Source organism: Schistocerca gregaria, chromosome 3, assembly GCF_023897955.1.
Source record: "Schistocerca gregaria isolate iqSchGreg1 chromosome 3, iqSchGreg1.2, whole genome shotgun sequence".
Taxonomy (NCBI): domain Eukaryota; kingdom Metazoa; phylum Arthropoda; class Insecta; order Orthoptera; family Acrididae; genus Schistocerca; species Schistocerca gregaria.
In genome coordinates, this window is record NC_064922.1 from 605453364 (window position 1) to 605472025 (window position 18662).

At 46.8% G+C, this 18662-nt stretch overlaps 1 protein-coding gene across 1 annotated transcript in view; it reads right to left on the reverse strand.

Annotated features, from left to right (window-relative positions):
• Positions 1–221: 221 nt before the first annotated feature.
• Positions 222–18662, reverse strand: part of LOC126353850 (uncharacterized) — a 233863-nt gene continuing 215422 nt past the window's right edge. Inside the window, exons 8-10 of the mRNA XM_050003006.1 lie at positions 17373–17827; positions 3360–6184; positions 222–3291 (exon numbers count right to left, since the gene is read on the reverse strand). Coding sequence (XP_049858963.1) covers positions 5558–6184; positions 17373–17827 — 1082 coding nt within the window. The 3' untranslated portion in view covers positions 222–3291; positions 3360–5557. The remainder of the gene's footprint in view (positions 3292–3359; positions 6185–17372; positions 17828–18662) is intronic.

The following is an 18662-nucleotide window of genomic DNA, read 5'->3' on the forward strand; positions in this document are numbered from 1 at the left end:
CACAATGGGAGATCACTTACCTGTGGCAAGGGAGGGTAGATTATCAAGGCCGATTTTTGCATAACATTGTTTGTAATTTCTCCGATAGCAGGTTAGATTATCACCTTATTTGAATTATTTGCCGTAACATACAGGGTCATTAAAAATTAAAAGTGAAATGAAAGTTAAAGCAACCACGATTTCTCTAAGGACGAAATCAAACTACAATAAAAACTCCTGTATCCAATATGTATGAAGAAGTTTTATTTACTTTGAAAATGTTATAAAAATTTCATTATAATGATGAATTTGTTACACAATTTTAAAAATCTACAAGCCATGAGCATGGTGTAACAATGTAGCAAAGTAAAAATATAAAAAGTACAGTGAGAAGATTGTTTCTTCAAAACATGATACGGATTTTATTGGAGCGAATTAAACGATCTAGTTAGGAAAATGTCGGCCGTGCTGCTATATTTATAGAGCAGCTTGCTAAAAGCGTTTGGTGATAAGACTTTAAAATAGCTGCCGGTATAATTATATCTTCGTGGCGAACTACGGGTCAGTGACTAATACGAGAGCTGTAACGGACTGGGTTCTCACCAAAGCATAATAAATAGAGCAGCAGTGAGCAGCGAGATAAGAGCGACGTAAGGAAATGGGGACGCGTGCCTCAAATTGTAATACTATGAGCGCTTTCTGCAAGCAGTCCTTATTTATGCTCGATGTTTTTAATATCTGACCTAGCTTCTGCAGCTATATCCTACTGTTACTGGCGTTAAGAAGTACAAATTGTTAGAAGTGATACATTGGAAATGTGAACTGGCTATGGGATTCTGTTATCAGCATGTACTGTATAACGATTTTCGGAGTTACTGCTCAGTAGGAACATAAATTATGTACCACCATCAGTCACTTCCGTCGGTATAGCTCAATGATGTTTTTTTTATTTTTTACACTTACAACTACTAGTTCTCGTTGAAAGTTATTTAGTACAGACTTTTAATGGGTACAGTGCACATAACACATTTTGGCAAAAGTGCATCGCACAGATCAACATTAGAGGAAAATTAGCGCTTGCTCAATAAGTGTTCAATCGGGAACCCTTCATAGCTGTTCAAGGTGAGTTCGAATACCATCGGCACACTTTCAGAGGATGGTGGGGAATGTTTAGAGAAGGGTTTTTATGTGAGGGACTCTTGGTCTCCCGTGACTCTTTACGGAGTAATTCCTCAGTTCTGTGAACTCACTCATCTTTGCAAATAAGGTACGCTGAGAACACCAACACGCTACTGCAGATGCGAGCAAGTTGGAATTAATGTTGTGTTAGTATGGAAAACGTTTCCATCGGCTCATGGTATTTACTGTTGACAACGCAGTTGCGTCCTTTTCTCTCTTCGCTTTCAGATTTTAATTAAATTTGTTTATTAGGATTTATTCCCAGTAACTGTAAGTAAGCAGTGATAGGTCCGTGATCATGTTAATACAGTTCATGATACCTGTTGTGGCTACTGTAGTCGATATTTCGAACAACCGTTGCTCCTTAATGCTATATGCTGTGTAATACAGCAAAAAGGCGGTTGCTTTACCCATTGTGTCGTATGTGATTGTTTCGTATTTGTGTAATTCTCAAACTCGTAGTTCAAATCAGTGAACGACGAAGCAGATACCAAGAGTGAATGGTAACGTGTCTGTAAAACACGACACAGTATCTGAAATGGTGCACAGTTATCCTAATCGCGTTGCACCGAGGAAATTGATCTAATTTCGGATAACAAGCCGAACGAATTTCGCTGTAACTAATCACTTTGGAATAAGTATTCCTTACGCTCAGCCAGATACCGTGATCAATCTCTGGCAATTCGTTCGTCTTCTAGTCTTTAACTTGCGTAGTGATCGATTGAATTGGCTGAATTGTGTCTCAGTTGCCGTTGAAATCGTCAAGACTGAAACTAATTCATAAAGTCCACATTCCAAATACCAGAAATTTATCTGGTACCACCGTGGCTTTGGGCTTGATCTTAACGCGAATTTAATGGTAGAGAATTCAGTGTGTTCTTACTACTAGTTCGATTGTTAAGAATTGTTCACAGTCGATTGTTATACTGTTAACCTGATTTTATTTGGAGAAGCGAGCATTATTGTGATTGAAGCACAGCTTTAATTGGCGGTAATAAACAAACAAGTCCAGAAAGGATACTAAAGATGAATTAGGAAATTTTCGATAGTCTGAAGGGAGCGCATTAGGTTTTGAATTTTTCTGTATTTGTTTCTACACTAGCCAAAGGTGCAGTGGTGGGTTATTCCTAAATCTTCTGACCACATTTTCATTTATCTTGCAGTGAAATCTATCTTCTGTTAGTGGATGCCACATCGGCTAATAAGTGAAACAACTGGCTGATTATGACGTCATATCTGGCTATTATCTGTTACATAGGACAGCTCTGTGCTGGGAAATAACAATTCCTTAATACCTTCGATTTTTCTACGAAGTTGACACCTTCTTCGATACGTTGGAAACTACCTTCTGGCAAATTCACGTATAGATCTAAGCCACGGTGGTAGGAAGACAAGGTATTTGAAATGTAGACGTTATGAATTAGTTCCAGCCACGATGATTTCAACGGAAGCTGACACACAAGTGAACCAGTTCAATCGGTCACTAAGTAGGTTAAAGAAATGTGTGTGAAATTTTATGGGACTTAACTGCTAAGGTCATCAGTCCCTAAGCTTACACACTAATTAACCTAAATTATCCTAAGGACAAACACACACACCCATGCCCAAGGGAGGACTCGAACCTCCGCCGGGACTAGCCGCACAGTCCATGACTGCAGCGACCCAGATCGCTCGGCTAATCCCGCGCGGCTAGGTTAAAGATTAGAAGCTCCGACGAGCTGCTACAGGTTGGTCACCATATCTGGGTGAGCGTAAAGTATACTTATTCTAAAGTGAATAGTTACAGTGTAATTCGTTCGGCTTGTAAACCTATCCCATATCATAAAAATAGGAAACCACCACTTACAGTACAAAGAGTAAAGCAATAGTCTTGTTACTGTACTCACAGCACGTAGCAATAAGAAGCAACAGTTGTTTAAATTGTCGACTTCATCAGCCACAAGTCATCAGGAACTGTATTAACATGATCACAAATCTATCAATAGCTTACGTGCAGCTACTGAAAAGAAACTCTAATAACTAACTTAAATGAAGCCTGAGGGCGATGGGAGAAAAAGACGTAACTGGATTGTGAACAGTAGATAACAGGGGCTGATGGAAACGTTTCCCCTACAAAGACAATATTAATTCGACCTTACACATATCTGCTCTGGTATGTTGGTATTCTCAGCGAACACAGTCATAAAGTTCAATGAGCTCACAAACCTAAGGAATTTTTCCGTAAAGTGCCGCGGGAGACCAAGAGTTCCTGACATAAAAAAACCTTCTATAAACATCTCCGATCATCCTCTAAAAATGTGCCGATCGAGTTCGGACTTTAAGTATGGTTAATGGAATATTAAATTAAAATTTCATTCGATGCAACTCCATCACTGCTTCCTCTCGAGGTGAGGGAATTAATTTTCATATGCATTATTTCAGAAAGTTTGCTCCTCTGAAAACTCCGGTCTGTGAGCATAACGCGCAGGAAAATATAGGAGTGGCACTGGAGATTAGTATTTCGATATGTTGAGCTGTTGATAAAATGGGGTACAACGTAAACTATCGGTGTTTTCCAGTGATTTCATAATGCACCATGCTGAGAGGACGTTCTGATGGAAAAAACGTCGAATTAGAAGCAAAGAACGTTTCTGTCAGTGGAAGACACAACAATGAGGTGATGAGTAATATAAAGAGAATGAGATACGAAATGATTACAACAGATCTAATGTATAAGGTATATAGTCGGAATAAATAACAAGGAATAATCAAATGCTGTTGATGGTAATAGCAAGCAAGTGACTGTTCGAACGGAAGCGGTTCTGGAAGTGCGTGGGTGGTAGATGTTATGCGAACTACAGAATTGCCGATAGTAATAATCAACAATAGTCTAAAACTGGAATGCAGGAATAGCAGAACGAGCAGCAGTTGACTGGGGGCTATGAGGATGGGACGGTGGTGTGATGAGCAGAAGTCTAACAGCCCCAAGAACGTCTCATTGAGATGCGGTCTAGCATTATTATACGACCGGAGTTCAAAGCTCCAGGAGAGAAAGACACTGGACTATGGGGTACTATCATTGGTGTGCATTCTGTCAAGATGGAGAAGGAATATCTGTGATTGTGGAGCCAGATCTATTGAGAAATGTGTCGATAGATTTTTACTAGTTAGAGACCGCAAGCTGGTTCACGACTCCCGCGGACACTGCTGTTACCGAATGAGCCATCCGGACACGCCTTAGATCGGCATATACAGTCGCAGACCGTCAGCACTTTTCAGCGCCTTCGAAAAATGTTCAGAAACTATCCCTGTATTTTTTGTCATACTAGCGCACTTACAACGATAGAACGTTCCTTACAAAAACAGCCATTAGGTTGTGGGTAACGGTTTGTCTGCTATTTCTTTATGGTTCTGAGGATCTTATTCAGTTATGTATACCGAGAAGCGCCTTGTTTGTTTTGGAGAGGTACCGCAATTCCGTTTTGTGACGTAATTTAGAATGTAGACTCAGCAGGAGAGTGCGAGATTCATTGCGGATCCTTATCTGTGGTCTGTAATAGACTTAAAGTCTCGCAGTGTCGACACTGATGTCAACGCGCTGGAGGCAACATAGGAAACTATATTGGAAGTATCTTGAACACCAAGGTATCACATTACGACTAGTGCAACGCGTACAAATTAGAATATTTGATAAAACTGGAATGTCGTGCAATGGAAGGTAACACGGTGTTGTTATATACCTCAGATATTCCACAAATCTTTCTTATTCAGAAATCTTTTGATCGCGTTGGGTGCATTTATGACAGCGTATCGGTTTTGACTACTGAGTCATCGTCAGCATGAGCGTCTTCTAACGTAACACGTGATGTTGTCATCTAGCGCTCAAAGTGGTCATTTGACTTTAAATAAAAGAGATGTGCGCTAGGTGATTACTTGATATGTTACTTTATTAACGAGATTCTGATCCTGAGATGACTCGTTAGACGCGAAATTGGTTAATTGTGATGAATACACCGAACGCGATAAAGGCATCTGTGAACAAAACAGCATTTCTAAAAACCGGGTGGCATGCACCAATTTGACGACGTCAAATTTCGTTTCCATAAATATGTCTGCTGTAGAGGGATGCCGGAACGTATCGAGACTCTGCATCTCGCATACGAGCGTCACGTCAGCAGACGTTAGGGGGTTTTGACCAGTGGCTGGGATAGCAGGAGAGCCGGTCTACTGAGAGTCGCCGCAGTCAGAGATCGGTGGTGGGGTCGTTGGCCCTGGGGTGACTGCAGACGACGGAGAACTTGTCGTCGGCAACGCGCGTGTCGCTGTCTGCCGAGCTGCCGGCGGTGGAGGAGGACGCGGTGCGGTCCCGTCCCCAGTGGCGGTCGGAGGCTTCAAAGTCTCCGGCCGCCGACTCCTCGTGTCAGAAGTGCGACAGCTTGCTGTGGACGCGCGGCGACCCGCCGGACGGCAGCCCGGCGTCGGGCGAGTAGAAGTTTCCGGCGGCGGCGCCGGCGCCGGGACCCGCCAGGTCGGCGTTGACGGAGGCGTACAGCCCCTGCTGGGAGCCCGCGACGCCGCCCAGCGCCGCCGCCGAGTTGAGCGCGCACGCGGAAGCGGCGAGCGAGCCGGGCAGCGCGCTGGCCAGGTGCGAGCGCACCGCCGACGACAGCATGAGGTAGGTGCGCGGCACGAAGACGGCGACGACGACGCAGCAGGCCGTGGCGGCCAGCCCCGAAGCGAGCGCCGCGTCGCGCCACTCGTCGCCGGCCAGCAGGAAGGCGGCCAGCCAGCCGGCCCAGACGGCGGCGCTGAGCAGCGCGGCCGCTAGGAAGCAGGCGCCCTCGCGGTAGTTGCGGCGCGAGCGCGCCGCCAGCGGCGACACCGACACCAGCAGCAGCAGCAGCAGCGCGTCGCAGCCCAGCTGCAGCGACAGCGCCACGCCGCCGCCGCGGCACGCCTCGCGCTGCCCCGCGCCCGACGGCCACTCCAGCCAGAACTGCAGCACCAGCGTCGACGGCGTCAGCGCCATCAGGAAGCACAGCGAGCTCTGCGGACACAGCACCCGCCTCCCTCAGTCGACAAGTAGTGAGCTGAGGACCGCTCGCAAAGAAAGGCACACATTTAGCCGATTCCACGAGGCCTGCAGACGTAGCGGCCACCAACGCTTACAGACCTTCAGCCACACGGCTACAATACTTGCTGCTGGCACTATGCTCCAGTTTAGGGCAGCTATCTGTTCTGTGGGATCGTTTAATGCGAGCTGACAAGGAACCCCTTTAGTGTGAGTTCGTAAGTTCAATCTTTGGTAAGGCTCGTCTGGAAATGTTATGTTAACAATCAAAACAGGAAAGATGTTAGCTAATAATGACTCACCATCTACACACATCAAAAAATGTTTTAAATCACCTCAGTTCCGAGAGTTCCGGAACCTGTTCATAAAATTGAAATAGAGATCAACACAAACATCATTTCCACCCTTTCCAACTTTGCATGTTGTACCACCATACAGTGAGACCTTCAGATGTCGTGGTCCCGATTGCTCTACACACCGGTGCCTCTAAGACCCAGTAGCACGTCCTCTTGCATTGATGCATGCCTGTATTTGTCGTGGCATACTATCCGCAAGTTCATCACAGCACTGTTGGTCCAGATTGTCCCACTCCCACTTCGGCGTAGATCCCTCAGAGTGGTTGGTTGGTCACGCCGTCCATAAACAGCCCTTTTCAATCTATCTCAGGCCTGTTCGGTAGGGTTCATGTCTGGAGAACATGCTGGCCACTCTAGTCCAACGATGTCGTTATCCTGAAGGAAGTCATTCACAAGAAGTGCACGATCGGGGCGCAAATTGTCCTCCATGAGGACGAATGTCTCGCCAATATGTTGCCGATATGGTTGCACTGTCAGTCGGAGTATCGCATTCACATATCCTACAGCCGTTATGGCGCCTTCCGTGACCACCAGCGGCGTACGTTGGCCACACGTAATGCCACCCCAAAACAGCAGGGACCTCCACCTAGCTGCACTCGCTGGACAGTGTGTCTAAGGCATTCAGCCAGACCGGGTTGTCTGTAAATAGGTCTCCGACGATTGTCTGGTTGAAGGCATATGCGACACTCATCGGTGAAGGGAACGTAATGCCAATCCTGAGCGGTCTATTCGGCATGTTGTTGGGCTCATCTGTACCGCGCTGCATGGTGTCGTGGTTACAAAGATGGACCCTGCCATGGACATCGGGAGTGAAGTTGCTCATCGTGCAGGCTATTACGCAGTTAAACGGAGAACCGACTCGTGGCGATAATATATTAGACCTTCTGGTGACAAACAGACCCGAACTATTTGAAACAGTTAACGCAGAACAGGGAATCAGCGATCATAAAGCGGATACGGCATCGATGATTTCAGCCGTATATAGAAATATTAATAAAGGTAGGAAGATTTTTCTGTTCAGCAAAAGTGACAAAAAGCACAGTACAGAGTACCTGACGGCTCAACACAAAAGTTCAGTGGACAAAATTCAAAACCATCGTACAATATGCCAATATGCGTTAGATGAGTATGTGCCAAGCAAGATCGTAAGAGATGGAAAAGAGCCACCGTGGTACAACAACCGAGTTAGAAAACTGCTGCAGAACGGAAGCAAAGGGAACTTCACAGCAAACATAAACATAGTCAAAGCCTTGTAGGCAAAAAAAAAAAAAAAAAAAAAAAAAAAAAAAAAAAAAAAAAAAAAAACCACCCTACGCGAGGCGAAATATTGTGTAAGGAGGGCTAAGCGAGAGGCGTTCAATGAATTTGAAAGTAAAGTTCTATGTACTGACTTGGCAGAAAATCCTAAGAAATTTTGGTCTTATGTCAAAGCGGTAGGTGGAACAAAACAAAATGTCCAGACACTCTTTGTGACCAAAATGGTACTGAAACAGAGGATTACAGACTAAAGGCCGAGCCGGCCGGTGTGGCCGTGCGGTTCCAAGCGCTTCAGTTTGGAACCGCGTGACCGCTACGGTCGCAGGTTCGAATCCTGCCTCGGGCATGGATGTGTGTGACGTCCTTAGGTTAGTTAGGTTTAAGTAGTCCTAAGTTCTAGGGGACTGATGACCTCAGAAGTTAAGTCCCATAATGCTCAGAGCCATTTTAACTAAAGGCCGAAATACTAAATGTCTTTTTCCAAAGCTGTTTCACAGAGGAAGACTGCACTGTAGTTCCTTCTCTAGATTGTCGTACAGATGACAAAATGGTAGATACCGAAATAGACGATAGAGGGATAGAGATACAATTAAAATCGCTCAAAAGAGGAAAGGCCGCTGGATCTGATGGGATACCAGTTCGATTTTACACAGAGTGCGCGAAGGAACTTGCCCCCCTTCTTGCAGCGGTGTACCGTAGGTCTCTAGAAGAGCATAGCACTCCAAAGGATATGGACTATCAGACCAATTGTGTGATTGGATTGAAGAGTTCCTAGATAACAGAACGCAGCATGTTATTCTCTATGGAGAGAAGTCATCCGAAGTAAGAGTGACTTCAGGTGTGCTATTCACAATGTACATAAATGACCTTGTGGATGACATCGGAAGTTCACTGAGGCTTTTTGCAGATGACGCTGTGGTGTATCGAGAGGTTGTAACAATGGAAAATTGTACTGAAATGCAGGAGGATCTACAGCGAATTGACGCATGGTGCAGGGATTGCCAATTCAATCTCAATGTAGAAATTGTAATGTGCTGCGAATACATAGAAAGATAGATCCCTTATCATTTAGCTACAAAATAGCAGGTCAGCTACTGGAAGCAGTTAATTCCCTAAATTATCTGGGAGTACGCATTAGGAGTGATTTATAATGGAATGATCATATAAATTTGATCGTCGGTAAAGCAGGTGCCAGACTGAGATTCATTGGAAGAATCCTAAGGAAATGCAATCCGAGAACAAAGGAAGTAGGTTATAGTACGCTTGTTTGCCCACTGCTTGAATACTGCTCAGCAGTGTGGGATCCGTACCAGATAGGGTTGATAGAAGAGATAGAGAAGATCCAACGGAGAGCAGCGCGCTTCGTTACAAGATCATTTAGTAATCGCGAAAGCGTTACGGAGATGATAGATAAACTCCATTGGAAGAATCTGCAGGAGAGACGCTCAGTAGCTCGGTACGGGCTTTTGTTAAAGTTTCGAGAACATACCTTCACCGAAGAGTCAAGCAGTATATTGCTCCCTCCTACGTATATCTCGCGAAGAGAGCATGAGGATAAAATCAGAGAGATTAGAGCCCACACAGAAGCATACCAACAATCCTTCTTTCTACGAACAATACGAGACTGGAATAGAAGGGAGAACCGATAGAGGTACTCAAGGTACCCTCCGCCACACACCGTCAGGTGGCTTGCGGAGTATGGATGTAGATGTAGATGTAGTTTGAGTCCTAACACGACATCCTATGGCTGCACGAAAAGCATTATTCAACATGGTGGCGTTGTTATCAGCCATAATTCGTAGGTAGCGGTCATCCACTGCAGTAATAGTCCTTGGGCGGCCTGAGCGAGGCATGTCATCGACAGTTCCTGTCTCATTGTATCTCGTCCATGTCCGAACGACATTGCTGTGGTTCACTCTGACATGCCTGGACACTTGCCTAGTTGAGAGCCCTTCCTCGCACAAAGTAACAATGTGGACGAGATCGAACGACGCTATTGACCGTCTAGACGTGGTCGAACTACAGTCAACACGAGCCGTTTACCTCCTTCCTGGTGCAATGGCTGCAACCGATCGGCTGTCGGACTCCCACCGTCTAATAGACACTGCTCATGCATTGTTCTTTACATCTTTGGGAGGGATTAGCGACATCTCTGAACAGTCAAAGGGACTATGTCTGTGATACACTATCCACAGTCAACGTCTGTCTTCAGGAGTTCTGGGAACTTGAGTGACGCACAACTTTTTTTGATGTGTGGTCATCCGTAGTGCGACAGAAAATGAGCGTCCTGTTGGTGCAGAGATCAACCTTCTGTGGAATGTATGTATTACACTCCACAAAAAATAGTTCAAATCGCTCTGATCACTATGGGACTTAACTTCTGAGGTCATTAGTCCCCTAGAACTTAGAACTACTTAAACCTAACTAACCTAAGGACATCACACATATCCATGCCCGACGCAGGATTCGAACATGCGACTGTAGCGGTCACGCGGTTCGAGACTGTAGAACCTAGAACCGCTCGGAAATTCCAGCTTGCTATACTCCACATAATGTACGTCGTCGACAATCGAGAAATGTTCAAAACAAACCACTGATTTGCACCAAGAACACCGAGTGAAAAATGGTGCGCCACAAGTGATCACAGAGGTTCGCACCTTCAAGATCGAAAGCGAACTCCTTCGGAGTTACAAACCGGGCAGAACGTTGAGCTAGGTATGCGTTCTTTACAATGTATATAAAATCATATTGGTGCCACGGCGTGATGAGAACTAATGGGATGGGATGGTATGCAACTGAGTGGGAAATCAGTCAATCCTGAAGCTTACCTCTTAGCCCATTTTCCCATTCTTGCGTGCTGTGACGTAAATATTTTCTACTGCTCTTTCAAGATCACGCACACGAGAAGGAATCGTAGGGGGCAGTGCGCCTCCAACTTCCCCAGCACAGTAAATAAATTGCCAGACAATTTACCATCCAAATTAATAGTCGGCGTAATTGAAACAAATGCATTAAGGCACTGATGTTAGTTGATCTTGATCAAACTATTTTGATACCTCTGATTTCCAGGGTTCCTTTCGTGTGCATTTCCTCTTCAAATTTCGATTGGTCAGAATTGAAAACAAATTCCTTACTGAACAATGGGGTATCTCACCTACAAATTTTCGTGCCGAATACGCTGTTTAGTATACATCGTCACGTTGACGCTTTGTTTGAAATTTATTTATCTTATGTGTTCCAATTCTGTGGCAATGTTTGAAGTTACGCAATCATCCACTGCTTCTCTGGAAATCATTGTAAGCTATGTCGCGCAATTTGACGTGGATAATGTAGTAGGTCATTATCACGCACATCCTGTAAATTGTATCGATCATCTTTTAAACGTCAAGCACCAGTTTTTCTAACGAATATGCCTTGTCCTACCTCGAATATCAGTAGTTTTTCTTACGCTCTATACGATCGTATTCTTAGAGAATCATTCGAAATCTGTTCACAATTGTTTCTTTACCACACTGCGGATGATCTTCCATGTAGGTAATTATGTTAAGCACTCGCTCCTCGGACAACGATTAACCTTTACTACGTCCCAATGGAGACGGGATTTGTGACTCCTGTCCGACAAGGGTGATGAATTACTGGCTCGACACCTGTTTCAATATCACTTTCACTTCTTAAGTACGTATCGTCATCATCGTATTCCTCCTGAACATTGTCCTCACGATCTAGTGTATACGGCACCACACATTCCACTGATTCATGTTTCAGAAAAGCTAATATTTCAACTGCCTCTTCTTTCCACTCTGCGAAGTTCCTGGGGTTCCTTTCTGATGAAATGTCAACTTCTGCTACAAATAATGCGATGTTTGCTTTCCTTGTCGTTGCCATTTCCCTGCTTTATATCAACAACTGTAGCACTCTAGCATTTTCGTTTCTCATCGACCAAGCAGTCAACTAGCTCTGTAGTCTTATGCTGGTAGAAAATATGTGGGGCTTCTAATGCTGTAGACATCATTGGCCTTTTCCAACCTCCCACTCAACTTGTGAGATTTTGTTTTTCATTTGCTTCCTTACAATTACATGGTTAATACACAACCTGACTAAATGAAGTACCCAGAAATGAAACTTCACGCATTGAGAAGATATATGATTTCTGTGATTACAGACTAGAAACAAATTTACAAAGAATGCGGCAGTATGAGCCAAGTTACCAATATGATGTACCACTCACTCTGGCTTCAATGCATGCACTGATTCGTTTGGGAAGGATGTCACAAAGCTATTGAATACTCTCGTGATGAACCTCGGTCCACAACAGTTGTAACTAGTCTCTCATGTTCCGGACACGGGAACAGGGATGGAGTTGATATGTGAGCTGGTCTCATACGTTTTTTACTGGAGATAGGTCTGGAGATTTTCCTGTCCGTGGGAGAACCTCAGCATCAAGCAGACAGTTCAGAGATCAAGGTGCTGGATGTGAACAGCATAGCCCTGTTGAAAAATGGCCCAACGATACTGTCGCATAAGAGCTGACAAGGGAGGACGCATTACGTCTGTGGTGCACTTTTGTGCTATCTGTGCTATCCGAGTTCCCTCAGTCACTAGTAGTCATACCCAATGGCTTCTCACGCCGTGACACCAGAAATAACGCTGCTGTGACTCCCCAAAACACTGGAAGACTGGGGCCTCTCCCATGTCGCCACAAAGCTCGCCTACAACGGTCGTCAGGGGTAGTGTAGAGCTCCCTTTCAACGCTGAACACAATGCAACGCCATTCATCAGTAGTTCACGCCTCCCAATCAAGCTCCAAATGCAGCTGTTTGTATTGCGGTTAAAGATAACCTACAGATGCAACAGTAATTCTCTAATACGGCCGCTGTTTGTCTATGACTAGTGGCGCAGGATGACACAGAATGTTCCAGGAGATCTATTATTGGTTCTCAGATGGCCTGCGCAGACGTCAAGATGTGACACTGCGCTTGGTGCTCGATATGTTCTCTTCCAGTGCTTACACACTGTCGACCGGTATTCCTGTCCTCACGTTCTCAATCAGATCTACACTGTACCTCATTCGAAAGCTCCAAAAATGTGGACATTGCGCGGTTCGACCAGTCGTCGAAATGGAGGCCCTTAATGACGTTCCATTCAGACTGTCAGGTGGTGACGACGCTTCCTCATACGCGTGTCAGTAAACTCTGCGTCTTTCACAGTGATCACTCATTGTATGGCGCTTTTCACGTCCATTGTGTAACCTACTAGACCCAGTAAATAAACCAAACGTGAATAACACCAACGCACTCTGATGGCCGTTCTACCTGCTGTAGAAAATTGCGACTGTCCGCTGATTGTCTGTTGGTGTTCGAAGTTACGAGGGCAATTCAGAAAGTAAGACCCAATCGATTGCAAAATGAAAACCACAGAGAAAATACAATGAAGATTTGCATAAATGTGTTGGACATTACCTCTAATAGTGCAGTAGTGCAGCAATACGTCACTCCTCCAGGACCCAGGCAATCATCATAGGCCATACCAATCCTTCCATCTCCATGATTTCTACCTCACCATTTATGGACGTCCTATCCACCGCACTCCTACCCTCAAATACACTCCTGGAAATGGAAAAAAGAACACATTGACACCGGTGTGTCAGACCCACCATACTTGCTCCGGACACTGCGAGAGGGCTGTACAAGCAATGATCACATGCACGGCACAGCGGACACACCAGGAACCGCGGTGTTGGCCGTCGAATGGCGCTAGCTGCGCAGCATTTGTGCACCGCCGCCGTCAGTGTCAGCCAGTTTGCCGTGGCATACGGAGCTCCATCGCAGTCTTTAACACTGGTAGCATGCCGTGACAGCGTGGACGTGAACCGTATGTGCAGTTGACGGACTTTGAGCAAGGGCGTATAGTGGGCATGCGGGAGGCCGGGTGGACGTACCGCCGAATTGCTCAACACGTGGGGCGTGAGGTCTCTACAGTACATCGATGTTGTCGCCAGTGGTCGGCGGAAGGTGCACGTGCCCGTCGACCTGGGACCGGACCGCAGCGACGCACGGATGCACGCCAAGACCGTAGGATCCTACGCAGTGCCGTAGGGGACCGCACCGCCACTTCCCAGCAAATTAGGGACACTGTTGCTCGTGGGGTATCGGCGAGGACCATTCGCAACCGTCTCCATGAAGCTGAGCTACGGTCCCGCACACCGTTAGGCCGTCTTCCGCTCACGCCCCAACATCGTGCAGCCCGCCGCCAGTGGTGTCGCGACAGGCGTCAATGGAGGGACGAATGGAGACGTGTCGTCTTCAGCGATGAGAGTCGCTTCTGCCTTGGTGCCAATGATGGTCGTATGCGTGTTTGGCGCTGTGCAGGTGAGCGCCACAATCAGGACTGCATACGACCGAGGCACACAGGGCCAACACCCGGCATCATGGTGTGGGTAGCGATCTCCTACACTGGCCGTACACCTCTGGTGATCGTCGAGGGGACACCGAATAGTGCACGGTACATCCAAACCGGCATCGAACCCATCGTTCTACCATTCCTAGACCGGCATGGGAACTTGCTGTTCCAACAGGACAATGCACGTCCTCATGTATCCCGTGCCACCCAACGTGCTCTAGAAGGTGTAAGTCAACTACCCTGGCCAGCAAGATCTCCGGATCTGTCCCCCATTGAGCATGTTTGGGACTGGATGAAGCGTCGTCTCACGCGGTCTGCACATCCAGTACGAACGCTGGTCCAACTGAGGCGCCAGGTGGAAATGGCATGGCAAGCCGTTCCACAGGACTACATCCAGCATCTCTACGATCGTCTCCATGGGAGAATAGCAGCCTGCATTGCCGCGAAAGGTGGATATACACTGTACTAGTGCCGACATTGTGCATGCTCTATTGCCTGTGTCTATGTGCCTGTGGTTCTGTCAGTGTGATCATGTGATGTATCTGACCCCAGGAATGTGTCAATAAAGTTTCCCCTTCCTGGGACAATGAATTCACGGTGTTCTTATTTCAATTTCCAGGAGTGTACCTTGCCCTCACACTCGACCGCCACCTTAACTGGACTCCCCATCTCCTTACAATCCAACAAAAAGCTCACAACAAACTCCGCCTCCCAAAACTCCTGTCTGGCTGGAGATGGGGACTGCATCCTTCCAGTATCCTTCACACCTACAAATCCTTGATCCACCCCATCCTTTGTTATGCCAGCGTTGCTTGGATTTCTGCCCCTCACAGGTTCTATAAAGCCCTCCAAATCCTCGAAAGCCATGCACTCCGCCTCACCTTCCGCATCCGCCTTCCGTGCCCCTTGCCCATCCTCTACAACTTCATCCCCTTTCCCAACCTTCTCCATTTCCTTGAACACATCCACAGGCTGTATATTGTCCGCCGACTTGATCCCCCTCACCCCCTGGTGTCTCCCTTCCTCTCCATCCGCAGCCCGTTGCCATGCCTTTACCATTGCATCCCACCCTCTCTCCATCTCGACACCCTCCACCTCCTTTCCGAACACAACTTCCAGCATCTACCCATCCTGGATGACGAGCTTCGCCCTGACGTCTACCCTTCCTATCAACTGTAACCTCACCTTCCTCCTGCCTCCTCCTCAGGGCTGCCTTCCTCCCCCTCCCTTCTTCTCAGTGGCTTTCCCCCTCCTATGCCCCCTCCCTCTCCTGTGCTCCTCGTCATATGTCTCTGCACTCCCTCCTGCCTTGTCTTCCCTCTTCATCTCCCACTCTGCCCGTCTCCTGCCTTTTGGTGTGCCCCCTGTCCCCCCCTCCTTTCCTTCTTCCTCCCGCCCCCCATACCTCCTCCCCCCTTTTTTCCTCCTCTCCGACCTCCAGTCCTTCAGCAGGTCCCTATCAGTGGTTTTTATTCTTTGTGAGTGTTCTGTTGGATCCAGTGGTTTTGTTTTTTAAGTGTCTCACTCTGTGTGATTTTTATACTGTGGCCCTGTATTTGTGTATATTTTAACTCCCATCATATCCATTTACTGTATTTTATGTTCCCATTTTTAGCTCCGTTTTTTATGTAAGAGTTCCCTTTGTATTTTTGTTAATGTCATTTGGCTGAAGATTGGTGGACTGTGCCGCTGGACATAGGGGCAGGGGAATGAAATTACAATAAAGGAAAATAAAACAGCGACACGTCAATAAGCACCTGAAGATTACGAGCAGCTGTCTCGTCGAAATACTGTGGAGCTTCCACAACGTTATCTGACTGTCTATGAGAATAACATTTAGTATAGTAGTTTAACATTTAGTACAACTGTGTATTTCCCAGAGGGGCCGACTGTAAACTAAAAGTTAATAATTATAGACTTTATGGTAATGTATTCATGTCTGTCAATCACACTTGATACAATCAAAATTCAGCATTCTGTACAGTGCTACAGTAATAAACATCACTTCCACGCGATATGTACTACATCTACTGTACATCTACATCTACATACATACTCCGCAATCCACCATACGGTGCGTAGCGGAGGGTACCTCTTACCACAATTAGCATCTTCTCTCTCTGTTTCACTCGGGAAAAATGACTGCCTATATGCATCTGTACGAGCCAGAATCTCTCTTATCTTTGTGGTCTTTCCGCGAAATATAAGTTGCAGCAGTAAAATTGTACTGCAGCCAGCCTCAAATGGTAGTTCTCAAAATTTCCTGAGTAGCGATATACGAAAAGAACGCCTCCTTTCCTCTAGAGACTCCCACCCGAGTTCCTGAAGCATTTTCGTAACACTCGTGTGTTGATCAATCCTACCAGTAACAAATCTAGCAGCCCGCCTCTGAATTGCTTCTATGTCCACCCTCAATCCGACACGATAGGGATCCCAAATGCTCGCGCAGTACTCAAGAATAGGTCGTATTAGTGTTTTATAAGCAGTCTCCTTTAGAGATGAACCACATCTTCCCAAAATTCTACCAATGAGCCGAAGACGACCGTCCGCCTTCCCCACAACTGCCATTACATGCTTGTCCCTCTTCATATCGCTCTGCAATGGTACCCCCAAATATTTAATCGACATGACTGTGTCAAGCGCTACACTACTGATGTAGTGTTCAAACATTACGGGATTCTTTTTCCTATTGATCTGTATTAATTTACATTTATCTATATTTAGTGTTAGCTGTCATTCTTTACACCAATCACAAATCCTGTCCAAGTCATCTTGTATTCTCCTACAGTCACTCAACGACGACACCATCCCGTACACCACAGCATCATCAGGAAACAGATGTACATTGCTATCCACCCTATCCAAAATATCATTTATGTAGATAGAAAACAACAGCGGACCTACCACACTTCCCTGGGGCACTCCAGATAATACTCTCACCTCCGATGAAAACTCCCCATCGAGGACAACGTACTGGGTTCTATTACTTAAGAAGTCTTCGAGCCACTCACATATTTGGGAACCGATCTCATTGCAGCTTAGAGTGCGTCACTGCGGCACTACTCGACAGTGTCGAAATGGAACAAGAGCAATGGAAAGAAGTGAGAGCCGTTTTTGTTTCAGGGGCCGCCCAGAGGTGACAGGTGTTTTACCTGGAGGTAGCCGTTGACGTGGCTGAGGAAACTGCTGGCGACGGCGCCGTCAGCGTCGCAGGCGGCGAGCATGAGGGCGCGCGCCAGCATGAGGGAGAAGAGCAGCGCGTAGGAGAGGGCGGTGGCGGAGGCCCTGGCGGCGCACAGCAGCGCCTGCAGCGGCGGGGCGCGCGCGCGCACCAGGAAGGCGGCGGCCGTGGCGAGCGCGCCGGCCGTGGCCAGCAGCAGCAGCAGCGTGAGCGCCGGCCGGCCCTCCAGCACGTCGCCGGCCGCGACGCGCCACGCCAGGTGCGCGCCCACCGCCACGCACACCGCCAGCCCCAGCGACACCACCGCCGCCACCGCCGCCGCCCACGGCTCCGGCCGGAACTCCACCTCCCACCGCGGCCACGCCGCCTCTGCCGGCTCGGCGGGTGCCGCCGCCTCCTCCTCGAATGTGTAGCACGTGTCGTTACCTGTAAGGGAATTCACGTGATGTACGACTTCTGCATCGAGAAGACGGCACGCAACGAATATCAAATTAGGATTAAGTCAACTACACCGTTGCATATTAAAACAACTGGAGGAAAAGGAGGAAGAAGGCGATTATGGTCCTGTTTATTAAAACTCTCTGCCTTAAAAATCGCTGACGGCTGCCTCATACTACCTGCCTCAACACCTATGAAAAAAATTTCTGAAAATACCGCTTCTTTTTCACATGCACCTCCCCTCCCTTACCCACAAGCTCCCCTGAGAGTAACATGCTGACACCCACTACTCGCTCATATCCATCTATTCTCACTAACTCATTCTCACTCATTAATTGAGCCGAACTAACTGTCATTACCTCTTTCTGTCTCTCTATATATCACTGTCCCCAGTCTCCTAGCCACAGTCTGTCTCGTTCTCTCCTACTACTACTGTCTACTTTCACAGTCTCTGTCTCCCTCATGTTGCTAATATCTCATTCATTCCATCCCACCTCTGCTGTCTCTTCTCAGTCACTGTCCCTCCGTTCCTCATTGTCATTGTCGTAGATTTTCTTTTATTATTACACTACTGGCTATTAGAATTGCTTCACCAAGAAGAAATGCAGATGATAAACGGGTATTCATTGGACAAATCTATTATACTAGAACTGACATGTGATTAAATCTTCATGCAATTTGGGTGCATAGATCCTCCGAAATCAGTACCCAGAACAACCACCTCTGGAAGTAATAACGGCCTTGATACGCCTGGGCATTGACTCAATCAGAGCTTGGCTGCCATTTTCTGGTACAGCTGCCCATTGAGCTTCGACACGATACC